Source organism: Athene cunicularia (genome assembly GCF_003259725.1).
Source record: "Athene cunicularia isolate RWA chromosome 5 unlocalized genomic scaffold, athCun1 chr5_part3, whole genome shotgun sequence".
Lineage (NCBI taxonomy): Eukaryota > Metazoa > Chordata > Aves > Strigiformes > Strigidae > Athene > Athene cunicularia.
The window spans coordinates 1,697,155-1,717,923 of record NW_020799103.1 but is presented as its reverse complement, the minus strand read 5'-3'; the positions used below and the strand labels follow the sequence as shown (position 1 = coordinate 1,717,923).

The 20,769-nt window shown below is 42.4% G+C and overlaps 1 protein-coding gene and 1 long non-coding RNA gene across 5 annotated transcripts in view; both read right to left on the bottom strand.

Moving 5' to 3' along the window:
- The window catches only part of LOC113481332, a 658,441-nt gene that overhangs the window by 221,478 nt on the left and 416,194 nt on the right, over positions 1–20,769 (bottom strand). The gene's annotated exons all lie outside the window — the stretch shown is intronic.
- Positions 12,497–20,769, bottom strand: part of TEAD1 (TEA domain transcription factor 1) — a 157,630-nt gene continuing 149,357 nt past the window's right edge. For 3 of the 4 annotated variants that reach the window (XM_026850868.1, XM_026850867.1, XM_026850870.1), the window contains 2 exons: positions 19,297–19,449; positions 17,654–18,344 (listed from right to left, as the gene is read on the bottom strand). In XM_026850868.1, the coding sequence (XP_026706669.1) occupies positions 18,231–18,344; positions 19,297–19,449 (267 nt within the window). In that variant the 3' untranslated portion in view covers positions 17,654–18,230. Of the gene's footprint in view, positions 18,345–19,296; positions 19,450–20,769 lie in introns of all 4 variants that reach the window. The other variant, XM_026850871.1, reaches the window with a different exon arrangement.

Genomic DNA, 20,769 nt, shown 5'->3' with positions numbered 1-20,769 from the left:
GGAGGTGCGGGAGCTGCGCGGCCGCGGTGGCCCCGCGGTGCGGCAGCCGCCCTGCACTCTCCGGGTCTCACCCGGGAGCGAGAGGGATCAAACGAGAGGCGCTGCGGAGGGTTATGCACGGTTGGTTTTTTGGGGGTCCAGACTCTGCTCTCCGTTATTCCAGGAAATTCAGGAATCACCTCTTTGCTTACTGCCTTATCAAGAAGCTTTTGATGTGACGTTTATTCCAGTGACATAATTTTAAATTGAAAGTCCGACTGCTTTTCAGTCTGGACCGCTGGGGTAGTTATCCACCATCCCTACGCTGTTGGGAAGCGTGAGACAAGCCAATAACCTGATGAGAATGGGGAGCACAGATTTCCCAGGCTGACTCCATTCATTCCCAGAAGGTTTTTCCAGCCGTGAGTAGCAGTTAAACCAATGTTTGTCTAAAAAGACGTGCCATGCTCTGGGCGCTGAAAATCAGGCTGCAGAGGGAGCTAGTCTCAAGGTAAAACTCTTCCTCTGAACGCCTTTTCCCTGACAGTTGCTGTGATCCCTTCATGTTGTTTACAGTACCACAGAGAAAACCCACTTTCCCCCAAATATATCTTGCGTTGTTCCCCAACATGACTGCTTCCCAGGCCAGGTTTAAGGGTTGAGGCTGTTTGGGATTTCGTTACAACAGTGTGGGTGCAACAGTAGTTTTGAGTGATGAGCCAGTCAAGCCAGAGGTGCTGGCTGAGCGCTGCCGGTGTGTGCACCAACACCCCAGTACGGGTCCAGAGGGCCTGATGCTGCCTTGAACGTATCCGACAGTTGCTGCACAGATGGCCTGTGCTTGCAGGGTAAATACGATGTAGTCAGAACTAGTCAGACTTACCGCACAGAAATACAGCTACTCAGCGATCCACTGAGGAGCACAGTGCCAAATTAGTTTGAGGATTGTGGAGCCAGTGTGGCTCAGCCCTTTGGTGATCTCTGGGCAGCCTGGGAACGGCAGAGATTTGCTGTTGTAAAGCCAGTTATACTCAGAGTGCCCTCAGCACTCGTGGTTATCGTTTCTCCTCTTCCTCCTGCAGCATGGTAGGTAGCAACTTATGTTCCCTGACTTAGAGTGTGGCTACTGCCCAGACCCAGTTGAGAGCAACATGTTTCCTTCATTAGCTCTTAAAAACAGAAAGAGCATAAAGTGAGGAAACCTGCTCTCAGCTGGGCAGCTCTCAAGCTGCTCTCTTATGGGAGGTGGCGGTGGCTGCCAATTCCATGCCCTAGTCTGGCTCTGCATCTTGCGGTCTGGTCATGCAGAAATCTGGGGAGGACGGGTCTGTATCAACTCCCATCTCGTGGCAGGAGGTGGCACTTGGTTTTCATTTGGCTTCGGTTGCTTGGCTGTGTGTCTATACAGAATATTTGAAATCTATGTGATTTGGATTCCTCTTCACCACAGAAACACATAAAATGACAAGTGAGCAAAGACTGATAATGCCAGCAGTAGAGAACAAGATACAAAGATTTTGACCTCTGATCCGCAGCTTGGCGGATGCTGTTACTGTTTGATGGGTTTTCTGTGGCCTGTGTGAAATGTGTTCAGCTCCTACCTCATCTTCTGCTCCGCAGCCAGCAGGCAATCACAAAGCAGTGCACTGGGATGAGGACTCTTGTCTTTATTTCTGCAGCGTGCTGCGCTGAAGTGATTTGCCAGTGGTCACACGGGTGGTCAGTGGCAGAGATGAGAGTAGATCTCTCTACCTTAGCCCTAGTCTAGTGCTGTAGTTACCAGATTCTGTCTCATGGCTCTGCCCAGGGAAGCACATCTACAGCCTGTGCCAGGTTTTCAGAATCTTCCTTCATGTTTTTCCTGCATGAGCAAGCCGATAGAACATATTTTCCATTTTGTTTCAGTCCTGTGGCCAGAAAAACATAATTTTGTTTTGTCCCTTTTAACCTTCGTTTGAACTTTTGCTTAACAGAGTTGAAAACATAATCTGTCACTGTTTATCATAATCTAGTTACCTGTTTATATCATTAATAGAGAGAAACTATTGAAAACAAAGGTTCTAATGAAAAAGTAAACAGTTTTAGAAATAGTTTGCTTCAGGCCGTAGTATTATATATATGTGAATAGAGACCCAAATGCAAAGGGCACAAGGAGTTGAAACGGGAGTCCATTTCCATCATGTTTTTAAATGAAACCTCTTTCTCAGCATGCCCCAGGCTTTGGCTGATGGGTAGGGTTTCAGCAACAGAAAGTCTGCTCAGCACAGCTAGAAGCACTCACGGCACCAGGAATCCTGAGCGCTGCTGGCACTCAGACTGCTCCCCACCAAAGGGGGAACGCTGTACTGGATCTGCACCACGCACTGTACCGAAACAAAGCCTTTCAGCATCTGTGGCAGGGAAGTCACCAATTGCCATATGTCACTCTGCTGTGCATATGCTAAGTGGGCCCAACCGATCCCATTTGCACATTCTCTGTGTGACTTGTTGTCCCACACAATGAGCGCCCTGTTGTCACCAGTGCTAATGCTATGCAATCTGCTTTGCTGTAGTGCAGCAGGCACCTCGCCTCTTCATATCGTAGCACATTTTGCCACATAAGCGTGGCCCCGGTATCGCCGGATGCTTTGCAATCTGTTGCTCTGCCGAGTGCAAGCCCTGCTGTCACGTTTGCTGCAGCCTGTTGGGCCACAAAGGAGCAGGCAGGCTGCGGGCAAGGGACACGCTCTGCTCAGCTGCCGTCTCAGAGCTGCGCGGCCCCTGCACCGTGGCCGGGCTGCCTGGCCAGCATCACTCACATAGCAGGAGTGATGGTAACGAGCTTCACAACTCTATTGTCCATAACCAACCATTCCCACTCCTTAACAAGTTTTATTTGAATTTGCTTCATGCGTAACAAGCATATCCCAGACTGCGAGCCTTGAGGCACTTACACAAAGAGCTGATACAGGCAAGGTAGAATAGTGGCCCAATACTTTGCTAAGAAACAGACCTCACTGCAAGGGTTTCTTCAGAAACTCTTCATGTACCGTCCTTTAATTCGAGCCCAGGAGACATATGCAGGTTTCGTGCTGTGGACTTCACTGAAACAGACCTTTGAGTAGCACAGCCTTGCTGCAGACTGCAGGCTGAACTTCTGCTCAGAGGAGCCCCAGGAAAGAAAATACGTGCTTCTGAAGTACTCACATACCATAAAGGCCTTCTCCAGGATACAGTTAGTGATGCTGGGGCTACCTGTTCACCAGCAAAGATGTGATAAAGTATTGAAAAGCTTGTGCTTTCAGATGTACCACCAAAACCACTAGCATCCATTTGGAGACTGTACTCTGTAGAATAATGGGTATATGCATGGAACCTGAACTAGGGCTGGGAGGACAGTTTTCATTTAGGCATGCCCTAAGACTAGGTGCTTGGTTCCCAGAGTTTTTATAGCTTTTCTCAATTCAGAGTAGTTGGCTCTCCTGCCTGTAGCGTCTTTTGACATACAACTTGTATGAAGTCAGAAAAAAGCCCTGATTTAGCAATGTAATTTTATAACATTCACACATCTGTTTTCACTGAGGGCTTTGAAGCCCAGTAAAATGGATAAGATAGAAAAGAAAAAAAGAGACAAAGAAAAAAACCCCTGCCTGTAGAAATATGACTAATGCCCAGACCTGTCTGTACTTGTTAAAATGTGCTAGAATGACAATGTTAACAGCTTGGCCAAACATCAGAAAATCACTACTTCATCTGATGCTATTAGCTGAGTTATTCAGTAAAGGCAGAGCTGGAAAAATAGTGATGCCTCCCTGGGCCTCAGGGTGGAGCGGCAGAGATCTCACACGCGTGACTAAGAGATGCTAATGAGAGTCTGGCCCCTTATGCCAGCTGCCCCACGCTGCTGCCACCCTGTCTTGAGTGGCCTGGTACCGCTGGGCCTGGAAAGCTTTCTGTGCCTAACCAGTCAGTAATTTGGAAGGTTGTGTAACGTGAGGGGCCTTTCCTGGGCAGCACTTCAGAAAGAGACAAAAATGCCACTTTATATTTTGCTTGTAAGGCTATGTTCAGGCTGCACAAGAAATGCCCAGGGTGAGTCACCAGCCACCCGAGAATGAGCTGTGTGCCTGATAATCACTTTCAAATGTCCCGCTTCCCTGAGGGTGGGATTTTTGAACAGGAGTACAAATCCCTGTCAGCTTCTGCGGTGTACTTTGGACAGTTTTATTTCTACAGTATTGACACCAACAGGGGGATCTGTCTCTTTGGTGTTTATCTTTACCTGTTCCAAGGCACACCTTTGGGAGGTGAAGGAGTTGATCTTTAGATTTGTGCCTCACAGTTCTCCTAAAATGCTGTGTGCTGCCTTCAGGTTACAGGCCCCGTCATGTCTGCCTTCCAGTGAGGCATGATTCTCACCTGCCTGGCTCGGAGAGGGGGAGATCTGCTGGGTTGTGTTTGTGCTGAATCCTGTCCAGCCAAGTGTCATCCCCTGAGCCAAAAGTGACGCAGAAAAGGGAGTCTGTGATAAAGCCAGAGGTGCTTTATGCTGCAGCTTCGTGTTTCCTGGAAGTGTCTCTAGGAATAAAGGACAGTGCTTTAAACAGCACTTGCCGTAGGCATGTACTTCATTATGTTCTTCATGCAAGGACACATTGAAATTCAGTTCAAAGAGAGAAGGAAAGCCATTTTGCAGTAACCAGAGATCAGATTATTTGGTAAGCACAAAAGCCTTTTGAGTAATAACTTTTCTGTGGAGAGTCAGATGGTTTCTATATGCTTAGTAGTCTTGGTTTCCCTTGAACTGTGTAATTCAATTGAGGTGCCTCACTCAGCTTTTAAACCATCCCATGCCAACGTATTACAGCACAGCTGTATTCCTGGACTGGCAAAGCCACTGAGCATCTCTTGTAAGGCCAATATCTGCAGCGTTTGGCCTTGATCATCTTCGGCAAGGTACAAGGATAAGCTGACTGACTAAAATCCAAGTCAGTCTCCTCCAGCGATCTATCCTCAACAGTAGCTGGAAGCAAGGCTGGATTTGAATTGGTGCTTTAAATTTCTGTTTGTACTATTCCAGAGGTACATAGAGATCTCCAGGAGAGATGGTGCTCTGTTATTTTATGTGCCATGTGACGTAAGGGTGTCACACGGGCAAGGTGACAGGGGATTTGGATCCAAGACAAGAGAATGCATGCCTTACTATATTGGCAGGGATGCAAAGAAATACAGAGAAATAAGTAACCATTCTGAAATAGAGCTAAAAATTAGAGGGGTTTTTAAAATGTTGGCTTTGCTGTCTCAGCAGAAGCCAAGAAGCCGGTATGTTATGGTAACTTAGAGTTTTCCTTCTTTTCAGCAGAGCTGAATGTTTAATTGATTTAGCAACTGAATGTGACAGGTAGGATGCTGCTGCTACAGGGGAAAGCTTTGGAAGAGAATGGAAGTGACAGTGCATTACATTTGCTTATACATTACTAGTTCCCTAAAAATACATATAGTCTGAGATAGTAGATACAAACTATTCCCAAGTACCAAATGGTGTTGCTGAACCAGACCATAGTGAGAAAAGGGAGGAGGACAAACAGGTATTTTCTTGAAGTAGTTGTTCAGGTGGATCAAATCTTTTCAACCTTGGTGTCTAATTTACACTGATGGATAAATTTTTATGTTATGTATTCAGACTGCATGCTAGAGAAGACAGAAAAACCCAAATATCTTACCAAATCCTACTCACCTTTTGAAGAGGGTCCCACTCAATATTCTGTTAATTAGACAGGAAGGGTTCAGCACATCTCCAAAGGAGACTCAGAAGGAGTTGCTGTTCATAGTTATCCATGATGAATGCTGCAGCTGTTATTTCTGAACACAGACCCAGAAAGTAGAAGGGAGATGACCTTCAAGATTTACATCAGATCAAAGGAAGGTCAGTGGCTCGTAGGAATATGGGAAGGGGGAAGAAAGGTGAGAAATTTCTGTTAAAAAGCAACAGTGACCCCCTCTGCCTGCAGGTCACCAGCGTCTTTAAATTGGTAGTTCTTTTCTCTTGTGCTAATTAGTAGGGGCTACAGTGGAAGTGCATATTCTGTCAGCTTAAATTCAGTTAGCTGAGAAGGGAGAGTGAGCCTTTTAGGTTTTCTTTTAGGGTAAACTCTTCCCATTAGGTGCAATATATTATCTAGGGATCCATCCTTCACTTGAGATTGTGGAAAATTTCCTGTGTCCCAGCTGGGATCACAAGTGTGTCCAGAAAGATGGAGAGCAGAGGCCTATTGCTTTCCGGGATATCCTAGCACTGAGCACACATAAACAGAGCACACTGGACAGATGGGTCATGATTTGTTTGTGCTACCTATATGTCCTATGTATCTCTATGTTTCTTATTTATCTTTATATATATTTATTAATTCAAAGACCATTTACAATGATTCCCTTTATTTAAACATCCTCTAGATTCTGTCTGCTTGTTTGTGCCTCAGGGAAAATCAATCTGTTTAGGGTACTGAGCACAACTGTAATAAAGGGGAAAGAAATAAAACAGACAGTGAAATATGATGTGCTCTCTCCAGAAGGGAAAGTAGAAGCCTCAAGCCAAAGTCCAAAGGTTACGTACTATGGTAATGGTCTTATCTAACCTGGTTATACCTAGTACTTGCAGGTAGACAGATTGAGGCATGCTGCAGTCATGAAATGACTACAGCAGAGCCCGATGAGACTCACTGCCACCCCATGCTCTACATCAGAGTGTGTTGCAGCAGCAAGCACCAGAATCCTTCAAATCCTAGCTGCTGTCTTAGGGCCATATCCTTCTCTTGGGTGTCCCAAAGGATTTAGGCCACTTTGGTGGAGGGTCTGAGGAGAAAATTTGGAACATATGCGAACCTCGCGGGCTCCTGGCTGAGGGACTTTGTCAGACGTTCAGATCACAAAGTGACCCTTTGTATAAGCACAAAACCCAACTTTGTTACCATATGGAGACTTAAATCCAGTTATTGCAGGGCTTGATACAATCTTGGAAGGAAAGGGAGTAAGAATAAATGTTTCTTTTAAATATATTTTGGGTTGTACCTTGGGTTGTATCTTGGTCAGTCTTTCAAGCTTTTTTGCTCACTGGCTGACAGAGAAGTTTCTACTTTTTTGCCTCTTACGTTGGCCTCTCTGCCTGGCATTTCCTATATGATGTGGGGCTGTGCACACTTGCAGCACTGAAGCTGTTTCGTAGTTTCCAGCAGAGCTGAGCAGCACATACTCTGAACCCAGAGTCCCAGCTTCTCGTCAGGTACATTTTTAATAGCTGAACAGCATCTTTGTGATTAACCTTCAAACAGAAAGCTTAAGTATTATACAGAATTCCTCCTTTTCTGTTTATTAAAGAAAATGGACACCCTCCCATTACATGATTACATGCCTGTTGTTGGGGACTGTGAGGGTAACAGACCATCCACACTGCACCAATTTCTAAACTATATTGTGCAGGTATCAGTGTCCCTAGATCTCCTTTGTAATCGTGACCATCTCTTACGCATAAATACTTGTCTGTCTTGTCAACAGGCAATCGAAAATGAGCTCCAGATGACGTGCTGTTTTTTCAGCCATGAGTGTGTGTTTGGCGAGCTGTGAGTCTCACCACTTCCCTGTTCCCCTGTTTTGCAGACACAAGCACACCACGCTGCCTCCTACCACCACACAGTCTTCTAACAAGGAAGAGCTGGTTACTGGAGCTGACAGACCACTTCACAGGTCCATACTGTGCAGCTCTATCTCCAGGGCTTTTATCTCCTTGCTCCCTTCAACCTCTCATCTGCCGCCATTGCAGGGAAGTTGTGGTCAGCCCTGATCTTGAACTCTCCACCCCCTCCCAGGTCTTTCTTATCTGTAAATCTGTCTACTGCTGCGTCCACAGCTTTCCCATGCATCTCACGGGCACACCCGAGAAAGCCTGATTTGTGCCGTAACTTCTGACGTTGGCAGTGGTCACTCGCAACCATCCAGCCACGTGAATGCTCAGAGCCCTGCCTGTTCTTTCAGTATTTCCGGGACAGGGAGATGTTCAGGAAAGGGGAGATGCTCTCCCCTTCCACCACTCACTGGTCCCCTACCAGGTTATTTGCCTTATTCATATTAATTCATATTAGTGAGCACCCTGTGTGCTTTCCTCAGTCTGGTCTTCTGGGTTCCTTTCCTCTTTCTTTGGTACTTTTCAGCTGCCTCCAGTTAATTAATACTGACTTTTGTTTCTGCTCTTTTATGTGTCTGACCAGAGGTAGTGGAAAAGCCGTCTTCTCCGTAGTTCTCTGAAACAGCCTTTATCCTGTCTCCTGATTCATCAGCTTCATCGTCAAATCATGGCTAATCCCTGTGGCTGATGCTTCCTTTCCATTAGTATTCAGGTACTTTCAAGCTAACTTTCTCCACTGTGTGTGTACCTATTCCCTTGGTGCTATAACCAAGGGTAGACAGGTCTCTTTCCACCTCCTCCCGAGCTGAGAAACCACACAAGCCTAGAGCAGGGCACGTGGAGAGAGCCTGCCTGACTGCCCGTGCCTGCCCTGTTTGCCTCCTTTCAGTGGCTCTTGAGCCCTCAGACTTGCTCTCTCAGAGTGGCTGTTACCTTTGTACCACTTCCAGCACCGATGTTCTTAATGGAAAGTTGTTTTGTTTTCATGGAAAAAAATGCTAAGCTGATGCCATAGTTTTGTCTGAGTGCTCTGCATACCCTGTGGTGCCTCACCCAGAGTCAAGAGGAATTGTGAGCCTGGTGATGCTAGTCTCAAGTAATAGCATTTCAGAGAAGGAAGCAATTGGAGAAAAATTCTGAAAAAATAGGGGGGTCTCAGAGCTCAAGACCCCTCCGTTCATGTGTTGGGTCACTGCCCAGGTGACATTGTGTCCTTTTGTTGGCTGGGAGATGGGTGAAAGTGGGCAGGAAAGCCAAAAGGTTTGGAGTTTGCTTGTTACTGCACCACATCTACCCGCTCCTTCGTGCTTATCCAGAGCCTATCGCTGGAGAGGCTTGGGGCACCTCCCAAACATTACTCACCACCACCTCCCTCAAACCAGGAGATCATTGGAGGAGATAGGGGAGCACGAACCCTGCTGAGACTAGTGTTGTCTCTCCATTATTGCTGTAAACTCTGGAGATGAACTGTGAGTTTCCACCCATCATGGTGTTCTGAAGATAAAGCTTAGATTAAACCCTATTAAAAATACAATATAGTCATAGTAAAACCAATACATATATTTTACAATGAAGCCATAAAATTCTCTGTGCTGTGCAGTGGTGTAATATATGTGCAACTGGTTGAATCTAATACATCATTGCTTGAGTTTGTTGTATGTGGGTTCAGTTCAAAAGTAATGGAAGGGCAGAATATCATGAAGACACAAATATTCCTCTCTCTATTCCCTTCAATTAACATAGAGCTGCATCAAAACCAGTGTTCTTATAGCGTACTGAGGAGAATGGTTATAACCTTAATCTGTTCTTGTACGTTTTGCCAAGGATAATGCTCACTAGGAAGTTCAACATCACAGGTAAAAGGATAAGAAAAGACAAGTATCTTGGAAAAAAAAAAAGTCTCTGATAACTCTGTAGAGAATTTATGATCTTAGCAGAAAGGAATTTTTTGAAGTCTGGAAAAAAAAACAACCCTATTCTTTTGACTCTGACAACAACAACAACAAATTAGAGGGGGCTTTAAATATGTGTACTAAACTTACATGCTTTAAGCAGGAAAAAAAGATGAGTTTGTAGTTTGTTAATCCACCGGCAAAGTTAGCTGCACATACAGCTCAGTGCCGTGTTCAAACCGAGAGTAAGGCTGAAAGCTGCTGCCGTAGTCTGCTTTTACTGGAGGTCCAGAAAGCAAAGCGTTAAGGTGCATTGCAAGGTAAGCAGGAGTGGTGAACTAATCCCCTCTTTGAACTGTGTAAGAGGAATGAAAAGAGCCATATACATATTAATCACGGCTCCTGTACCTCGCTCTGATGGCTCCAACCACCAGCCTTAGCAGAAGGCTGGATCAAAAACTGCTCCCTGTGTGTGGACATCTCTAAGAGTCGATAAAGATGTTTGGAAACAGACATGACAATGTTGGGGTTTTTTTGGCTTTCTGTGCCAATTTAGTATCATCAAGGTTACCTGTTTATGCTCTCACCTCTAGGATAGAATGAGTGCCATGGAAAGCAACATTTTTGAGTTTCATCAGTCTGAACCGATAATGGACTCTGCACACACCCAAACCAACACATAGATGGAAGGAAGGTGGCCAGTGCTGGGTAACTTGAGACCAGTCACTTGCACTCAAGTGCCTTTGCTCAGCTGATTGTTTCAGCTACTCTTGTGACTATTGCTCATGTTCATGCTCACACTCTCTCGCTCTGTTTTCCAGCTGAAACCAAGCTGACAGCTCTTCATCTGTCAGGGAGGCTACAGGGTGCCTTGCTGCTGAGATTTTTGGGCTTTATTGATTCTCCACAGCAAGGCACACAAGCATGGGGGCCTGCAGCAGCCCTTAAGCTTAGAGAGGATATGTCCAAAACCTGCAAAGGGCTAATAAGGGGCAATACAGGAGGGGGAAAAAAGAAAAAAAGTGTAATTCTGTTCACTGACTTAGAAGATGAATGTTTGTGTTTTGTTGTAGCCTTTTTTCTTAGTTTTAGTTCTTTCTTCTTCTTCAGTGAAGGTCTTCAAATTATCCTTTTCTTCCTTTCTTCCTATTTTCTCCCATTCTCAGCTTTTCATTTTCTTTGAAAAGCAGTAACCTGCCACTTTTTTTTTCAGTCACTTGAACTCTGAGTTTCTACAGTTTTCCTTTTGCCCCACCCCTAGTACAGTCTCTCTACCCGCTCCCTCCTGCCCTTCCCACCTTCACCAAGTTTCTCCAGCACAGCCCTAGCTCTCACCAAACAGTAGCAATCATATACCAATTTACAACCATTAACCAATTAAGTGTCATAGCGCTCTACAGGTTAGGTAATTATTTATGAACATTGCTAAGATACTGCTGTTCGGTGTAACAGATTGTTCAGCTGTTTCTGTTCAGAGGGCCCCATGCAACAATAGTAAAGCTGCAAAAGATCAGGGCTGGGATGGACAGCTAGAGCTGTGTGTGGGAACTGTAGACATCTGCTAACACACTGCTTAGCTCTGAACCCTCCTTTTACTCTTAGGTTTGTGAGCATTAAATGTGTTCTGTATTTGTAATGTCAAATAGGTTGCAGCTTTAAAAAAAAAAAAAAAATCATCCAGAAAAGTCTATGAACCACATAGAGCCTGTCATTCTACACTTCATAAAATGACACGGGGTAACTGGCCTGTTGTCTTTGTTCCTTGCCCAGGCTGCAGACTGTGCTTAGTCAGGGAGAGGCCCTTGCTTCTGCTGAAGGCAGCTCATTAATAAACTAATGGGCTGTGACATTACATGGGGACTCCCAACCTGAAATCCTGCATGACATTTTCCCAAAGGTGGAAGATTTATGGTTTTAAACCTAAATTAATTAAGAAGCAGAACCTTAATTAAGAAGCAGGTTGCTTCTAAAACAGCTAACCCACTTCAAAGGGCTGAAGCCGTAGACTTAATGGGGAACAAAGAAGAGAAAACAGGGTCAAAACAGACCATATCCGTGCGTTGTTCTCAACCCATTCATCTTGCACATGGGGGGTGCTCTGCTGGCATTTTAAAAATGGCAGTGGAACATCTGCCACCCAAAAGGAGAATTAGGGTGTGTGGGAGGGGCGTGTGGTTTATTCAAAAGCCACTGCTCCCCTTTTGAAGCAGAAGATGAGCCAGATGTACATCTTTTTTTCTCTGCCAAGTCCTGGTCATGTTCCCATTGATTTCTGTTGATCCAGGATATCCCTCTTATTCTGCTTTTCTTTTTCTTTTTTTTTCTTTTTTTTTTTTTCCTAGCTAGGTGGTTTTACTTCATAATGTGGCAGGCAAGTTGATCCTGTATCATCACCCTTCACCATATCAAGTACAGCTGCTAGCTGAGGGGCAAGTGGTTTAAGAAAAAACAAGAAATCGGGTCTCTTGAAAAATGTCATGTTTTTAGGACCTTAGTTCCCACAGAGCTCAGTGTCCTTTCTGCACACTCCGATAACTGCTGTGTTCCTCAGTCAGTTCTAGTTGCCAAGTTAGTGATGTATTTGATACCATTTATTAAGATTTTGAACAAGTCCTTCCTGCTTCTGGAATAAAGGGAGATGGGTGGCTGTTCCCGTTAGAACTGTATAGTTTTAAATGACGTTTCCAAAAAACCCTCCACTGTTTCTTTAGGAAGACTCACAAACTAGAGGTAGTCACCTTTCTTGATGATAAAATGCCAGAACACAGATGGACTTGTTGAACACGGCTTCCAGATGTGCCAGCCTCGAGCACCTTCCCTGCAGGTTTTTGTAAATCCTGCTGGACGTCCATTGCGCTTTTAGGCGGGGACACAGATACTGCTGCAAATCTGGCCTTGTGCTACTCTGGAAAATGCTTTTGAAGCTGCACCCACCATTAAAGAGATTGATGTAAGAGATGAAGATAAATGCACAAAACACTTTCATTTTCTTTATTTTCAATCGATACTGTATGAATACAAAGTTTCTAGAAAGCTACAAAAATTCTACCACTTTATCAAGAAGGCATCAAAATGTGTCACTTTGCAAAGACATGAAAACACCTGCAGTAACCGACACAAAAATAGCATTTTTAGAGTGATGAAATAATTGCACTTAACTGTCATGGATATTAAAGTTATCACACATATGTACCGCGAAAGCTAGAATACATATTTTTTTTTTTTTACAAAGCACTTTATAAAAAAATTCTCTGCACACAAAACCTATAATTTTCATATTACTATCATACTAAAGATAAATTCACTTTAAAGCCAACACTTAAAACATTTTAAACAAAAAAAGGTACCAGTACCTACACACAGACAATAACAAATACAAGAATACTGTACTGCCAAGAGGTTTGACTGAAACTCCTTTTGAAAGCTTCTGCAAATATGTTAAGAAAACATTGGAGAACATTCACTTTTTTCAAAGAGCCTTCCCTCACTGTCTAACCTAGAGGTACTTTATCATCAAAAGGCAAGTTCTACATCAAAAGTTACCAGCAGCAGTACAATATTAAAGTAACCACTGACCATATATGAATATGCTTAAGTCACAAACCCATTTTATACACATTACACAAATAAACATAAAGTGAGAATTCCATTAAGTCATTTACAAATGTGAACAAATGCACATGGCAAAAAAACCCCAAAACAAAACAAAAACCCAACCTGTTTTACATAAAATGTACTGAAGAATTAAAGGCTATTCAGGTTTTCAATGTTATAAAATTCTTTTGTCTTTTTTTTTTTTTCAGGCACATATTGTATTTTTTGTCTGCAGTCATGAGCCTGAATCAGAGGCCCATAAAACAAAACAAAACAAAAACAAAAACACATATTCTGTAAGGAGGTAACAGGGATCCATCTCCTTTTAGTCAACTGAGTGCATTTAAGATTTAATTTACATACTAGAACTAATTACATGATCTCAGCAAGAATGACCTGAAAAGTTAAAAGATGAAGATGTCCAAAGTGTTTCTTGTACTTTGACTTATCCAACCTCAGTCTTTTTTAGGGGGCTAAACATCTCATTAGGAAAGATAAGAGGGGGAAAAGAGATCATCCTGAGAAAAGTACAAAACCGGACCGCGTTATCCACATCTGCTGTGTGACCGGGTACATTATCAGCATGGGTCGGGTAAAGGGTAGACAAAAGGTTTCTCAGTACGACTGATTGTGTGATCCAGGAAAACTGTGAGGGGAACTGCTTCAGAAAGCAAGTACGCCCTAGGACTTGCAGTGGAAAAATAAATAGGTATGGATTAGTACGTCAAATGTTGTATCTGCCTTGAACTGGCCAGTTACTTACATTCAACATCAATGTACACCCTTCATTATTTCAACGAGCCTATACCGTGGAGGTTTTAACGGAAGGAGCTACCGCCAAATTTAATGAGCTGTAGCTGTGGTAGAGAGGGAAAGTGAGAAACAGGCATTATATCTGCAATTCCTTCAAAACAGTGGTGCAGTACCTAAATAAAATCATTTTGGAATTCAAGTAAGTAAAACTACATTTGTTAGTAGTAATTTTTAACAGCCCCAAATGGTACCATTATGCTTGTTTTAATGAGACAGAAGTATAGTTAATTACAAGTACTGACTAGTACAGCTCAAACATTTGCTAAGAACTGAAAATATATGCTCTATTTGTGGGGCGAAAGTGTCTCTGCCCTACCTCAGTCTCATTGAGTTCAACAGGATTACTTGTTTTAGAGAGGTAAGTGAGATTTAGACCTTGAAGGAATAACAAAAATAATATTTTAGAGACAGGGAACTTGAATTATCACAATATTTACCACACAGTGTCACAATATTTCTATATATAAAAAGTTAATCTTAGTTTTCATCAAATACTTTAAAAATCAAGTTAAAATTGTATTCACAACTATATAATCCCTCTGACAGCTTTTGGTTTTGCTGATATTTGTTCTTTCTAACATTGTTGTCTTAAAATCATGCTCCTCTTCCCACCAGTTTCAGCTGTAGCGTACAGTATGGCCCCCGTTCACAGAAGGTATCAACTACAGACACATTATTAAGAGGAGCTAATGTTTTTTTTCCAAGACATCATCTGGGTGAAAAAATAAACAAAACAACCCTGTGTTTTGAATCGTGCTGGCCAGAGTTTCTCTAACAGCACCTTCATCCACAATGCTCACACTCAACATTTCAATGCTTAAAAACACACAATTGCATTTACCCTAGCTGTTCTCTGTTCTCCACTTTCGTCATTTTACGCATCTGACTTTCAGCATGCACAACTTTGTAAACAAAACCTTCTGTCTAACAAAAAAAAATCTTCACAGATAGCAAAATATTCTTAGAGGAGAACAATAAAGTCACATTTGTCCACTGTCTGAAATTCTGCAGTATATGGATCTCTCATTATGCAGATGCATGACTGGCTGAAGAGAATATAAATGTGAATCATTTTTATATCACAGACAAATCAGTTGCTGGTTTGCAACGCTGTCAGAAATGGCAAACAGTAGATTATTTTTCAGCAGGTTGATCATTAGCAAAATTACTTTGATATAAATGGTGCTCTTTTGTGAATGGAGGCCTGTAGATTCAACTTATTCCAATAAACCAAAGGCATTACGGTGATAACTAAATATTTTTGGTCTCTCTACAAATTGTCATTATTATGGCAGCACTTTTCTAAGCTGGAATTTCAAACCAAAGGCACTTTCATGCTAGAGTGCAGAAGAGTCACAATTAATTATTTGGTCATGAAATTTAAAAAGGCAGCATTTATTAATACAATTCACTTTTCACGGGGAACTAAGAATCTGTAACCTTTCCTTTTGGTATAGGCATTTAACTGCGTAGTAATGGGACTGACTTGTACAGAAGGTTGGTTTAGACCAAGCAGTCAAAGAGCATTTCTGTGGGAAAAATACAGGTATTTTTAAAAATGGAACCAATTAATAAAACAATATATAAAATTTATGTTAAGAGGCTAAAGGTACTTCTAATATAATGCTAAGGCACTGCATATTGTAATGCTTTGGCAGCTCTCAATTAAAAGGTTCCTACAAAAAAGTAACAGTAACAAGATAAATTCTTCCAGCTTACAAAAGAGCTCACAGTTTACAGGCAGCCTGTTGGACTACACACCCTACACCGAACAGTTGAAGGATTAAGGCTTTTAAGAATTAACATATACAGGGTATGGATCATTTACAGAAGTGTAAAGAAAAGACGATGGAAGTAGTTTCCCTACTATTACATATGTGAACACCAATAAACATTGTGACTTTTTATACCCTATAGTTACGGCATATGTATTGTGCCAGATTCTATTAAAAAAACTGTACCTGGTTTTGCAAATCGACTTACATACTTTATATGCCTCAAAGAGTTTGCTTGTTATTTAAAAAAAAAAAAAAAAAAACCCTAAAATAAAAGATAACTTTAGAATAAAACAAAAAAGTAGTTTTTGACTTGTAACACCAAGTGCTTACAATAAAGGGCTACCGTTAGGCTGTTACAATGCAGTGCTTTTCCTGATGTGATTGTTAGTGTTAAAAACGAGTGTTAAGAGACCTTACCATGGACATATTTTCTCTGTTCAGTTCATGGAATATAAACCGAAAGATCATCAGCCCTAATATCCACAAGCAGGTAACAGCTAGACATCACAGCAATCATCCACCTACTGGCGTTAGCTTAGAGGCACGCTAAGGAATTTAAGCAGTTGCCCTTCCCCTCAGTGATGTTTGTATTGTCCTCTAACCTGAGTCTTCACCAGTGTTAATGTGAACACGGTCTGACGCAGACATACAGCAACCCGCTACCTCATCTAGGCTATGCTCTAGTCTAGATAATTCAACAATGGGCAATTCTGACAGAAAGGACTACGCAGAAATACCGTATTTAAAAAAAAAAAACAAACGACGACTGGCTTTTTTGAAGACTACAGCACTGTGCCTGGGAGTAAATTCTAGACTTAAATTGTGCATGGGCACATATCAGTAAAGGGCAGGGAGGAGGGACCTGCTAAACTTTAACTTCTTTGATTCAGGACTGCGACAGACCTTCCCAAGAACGCTCTTTGCCGATATCTCATGACCGATTTTTAAGGTGGCTTGTGCTTGGCCGGGCAGCCCTCAGCCTTTCAGGCAAACGTTTCGCATGAGAACCTGCTGCTGGCCCAGCACCTGCTGAAACTGCTGCTCAGGCAACTGAGGGGCAGTGCTGGGTGTGCAGCAGAGGAAAAGAAATGGAGCAACACTTGCTGGTGTAGCCAGGAGGAATGAGACTACTTCTCTCACGTGTGCGTACCTCAGACAATCACTCACACCCACATCCGTGGTTCGAATCCTTACAGTATTAAAATATCTCCAGCTGTACTTCACTTCCTGGAGTCTTCCCTGAATATATCAGAAGGATGAATACTACCACATCTGGATGCAAAAGGACATCAGACCCCACGTGGTATGTACGTGTTTGTTTCAAATAAGGTCTTCACCAGTTGGAACTGGAGAGACAACTGGGAGAGGTGTAAGAGCACCATGGTAAAGAGGAAATGGAGGAAAAAAAAATCTCCACTTTCCCATCTTCTTAGCCTGATGTTGGTTGTGATTTTCTAGTGTCTCATAGATATTAAAGCTGTTGATCCTTTCAGAGGTGTACATATTCTTCTTTCAAACACGTTAGTGTTTTGCTTTCAGTTAACGAATTACTCGATGCTGTCGCAATGTCAGTTGTTTCCGTTCATCTGTTAATTTCAGAGTTGCAAGTTTTTCACTCATTAGAAAACATAGTTGTCCATATAAAATATAACTGCACACACAAGACTACATATAATGCAAGTCTAAATCTTCAGTATTTACCTACTTATTGCAAAATGAGCCATCTTTTTCATTAAATAATCAAATTTTCATATTAGTACAATACAGCTTTATACTCTTTTAAAATACACTAGATATGTTAGGGATAAGGGATGATGTCTTCTTTCTCTGCAATACTTGTTTGAAAATTTAATGGATTAGAAGATTAGTTTTAGTGTTGAGAAAAAAAATACAGAATTTGCCTAATTTTAGGACCTGTCTGTTTCTATCAGGCATTTCTTAAGGCTATATTTTTCATTTGGTTTCAAACAGAAAAATGTTTTCATTTTAAAAAATAATTTAGTGAATTACATTCGTCCATATCTTCCACCCTAATTAGTTACAAAGATAATTCTATAAAGATTATTAACTTTGTGTACTCATTTACAGTTATAGCTAAAGATTCATTTCAATTTCACTTGCATTGTAAAACAAGTATTTCGTGTTGGAAAAAAACCCAAAATAAATTCTTATAAATGCTGTCAGTTTTTCCCCATGGCAAATGCTCTGTCATACATTTTTCTACCAGAATTAAAAATAGGCCTCCACAGACAGAGGCGTTAGGTTCTTAAATACAGTCTTCCCAAAGAACTGTGGTTTACAAATTTGAAGAACACTTAGTTTTAGAAATAATTTTTACAACTGTACCAGAATTTCACAGCTACAATTATATATGAACACATTAAAAATGACTTCACTAAAACAGGATTTAGAAAAATGTGGGTGAAAGTTGGGCCAGAGGCACTGCCACTTAGTGTTGAGGTTTACAGTCTGTGTTTTGATAAAGAAGTGAAATGAAGTGTATATATAAATAACTGCTCAGTCCTTTACAAGCCTGTAGATATGATGCTGTGCTCCATGTTCGCTGTTGGACACTTCAAATACACAAGCCATGCAAAGCAGGGTTTCTTGTGTATCCCTGTTTGTTACAACCTGTGGGAGGGGAAGGCAGAGGTAGACAATATATTACAAACTTGGAAACACCAGGGCCAGAACAAAAAGCGACTGGCTTAATTTAGACAACCTTTAGGCGTGGCTGCAAGGCGCGTCCGCTCGCTCTCTCGTTGGCAGTTTAAACTGATCTCTGCGAGGGTGCCCACACGCTGTGGCTGGGGCCGTTCCTCCCAGCGGAGGGCACGGAGGTTCATCCCACCCCGGGCCTTCTTGACCACGACCTGCCATCGTGTGGTCTCGGCTCAGCCTCCCTCGGCACAAACACCACTCCAGCAAAGGGGAACCAGCACACCTTGTCCCCTTGCGACTGAAGGGCAGCCGAGCGGGGGCACGCGGCCCTGCCCCTTCCCCGTGCCACCAGCCTGCTGTCCTGCCCGAATCCTGCGGCAGCAGCAGCAGTGCATGGCTCCAAGTGCTTGGCTGAGGTGCCACCACAAAACCACAGCAAAAGCAAGCTGGGTAACTGGATGAAACTGGCTTCAAGGCCACTACGCGGGCTGTTCTTCATGCTTTAGATCACCTGTTGGGTGTACCCATGACTGCACGCTTTTCTGGCCCAAGAACTAATTAACACCACTGACATTTGCAGTATTATAACTGACATCTCGCTAAGAACACATCAGATGAATGGGGTGGTTCAAAGTTACTGCCTCAGGCTCCCTACAAACACCAAATAGAGACTTGTATGAAAAAAAGAGAGAAGTAAGCTGAATTTCTGGAGAGTAACAAAGCTGTTTGTTCATATCCTCAGCCAGCTTAGCCTTTTCATCCTTAGCGTCTACACTGCACACTTCCAAGCCAATGGGATGAGTTGTTTAGTAAGCAACGTGACTAAGGGATTCAGAAACTGGTTCTAAATACTACAAGTTAAGCAAGCCATGCAGAGCCCGAGAGTATTTTAGAAACAGAAAAATAAAAAGTGAGTCCATACCAATAAAATTGTAAAATTTTCCAACACGCTGTTCATCATGTATTTCTCTGGTAAATGCTTCAGCTTGTGTATGAAGTTGATCATATATTCACACATTGGAGAGCGATTTATTCTGTACACGAATCGGCCATTCTCAAACCTTGCATATTCAGTCTAAAAAAAAAAAAAAAAAGTAGAATATTCAGAAATAGCAAAAAATTTAATAATAGATCTATTTTTTAATTTGTGTATCCAGAAGAAAGAGAAAGGGGCTCTCAGACACACATTCCCCTACTTGCTAACTCCCTGCCAGAGCTATGCAATGCCTCACTAAAAATTCAAGGGCCCTTAATTATTAAAAGGTAAATATCCCTACTTGTTCTCTAACCTGTGAATTAAAAAACTGAACAGATGAGCATTACGCAAAGGTAAGTCCAAGTCTGATAAAAATGAATTAAGCAGAAAACTGTGGTACAATGATTTTACAGTAGTTTTGAGACAACTGTCTGCAAAGGGAACAGTAAAAAAATAAGCTTATATATTTATGCATAAATATACACACATAAACATAGCTATAGTATTGCATGATAGGCAATTGATGAATTACAGAAAGATGCAAGACTATAGCTGGAAGAAAAGCAGAACAGTTTAGTCTGTAGGGGCTCACAAGGGACTGAAAGAGGGTAGGGCTGTGACTTGGACTCCTGCTCTCCAGCCAGCAATTGCTCAGATGAGCTACTCAGTGGCTTGTGGGTTTTTTTGGCTTTCTGTAAGCTGGGAATAATGGAAATGATGGAAAACCTTTTCATGGTCACCCCACACAGAAAGCATATTTAGTATAAGGGCATGAACAGTGACCAGGACATCTATAAAGACCTGCAGCTCTAGGCTAAAATTCCTGTACAAAAACTGTATTGCAGGTAACAGATGTGAGTGTGGGGCTTAGTACACAGAAGAAAATTAAACAGCTGCAGTACCATCGTACAATAAACCAGGCTGCCTGCTACCTGACCATGCCATACAGTTCTGTGCTTAGAAAAGGAAAGGTAGAAAACAAATAGAGCCTTTGCATGTTAAGAAAATATGCAACTTTGTACTACAAAGCTGCTGGTGACGAGGGAAAGGATGCCTTTCTGTGCATAAAATAAGATAAATAAGCATGGGTATAGACAAAACATAGCACACCATCCACAGCTTTTAAATGTTTTAGAAATTCTATATGATGGAGGGTAGCTTGTCACTGCAGGACGGTTCCAAAGAGGTTATGTGGCTGGCCAAGTATTTGGAAATGGGAGCAAGGGCATTTTTGCTTCAGCTCTCATCTGCCAGGTGATGGCGGAGGTGGCACTGGTTTCAGCTGCAGGTTCCCCACTGAAGGGTGCCACAGGCAGGGTGGGCGAAGGTCTCCAAAGCAACAGGTAACTGTAGTGTCACCATTCACACAGTGATTTAAAATAAACCCAAACCTGATGGGAGGGAAAGTACTCTTTCAGG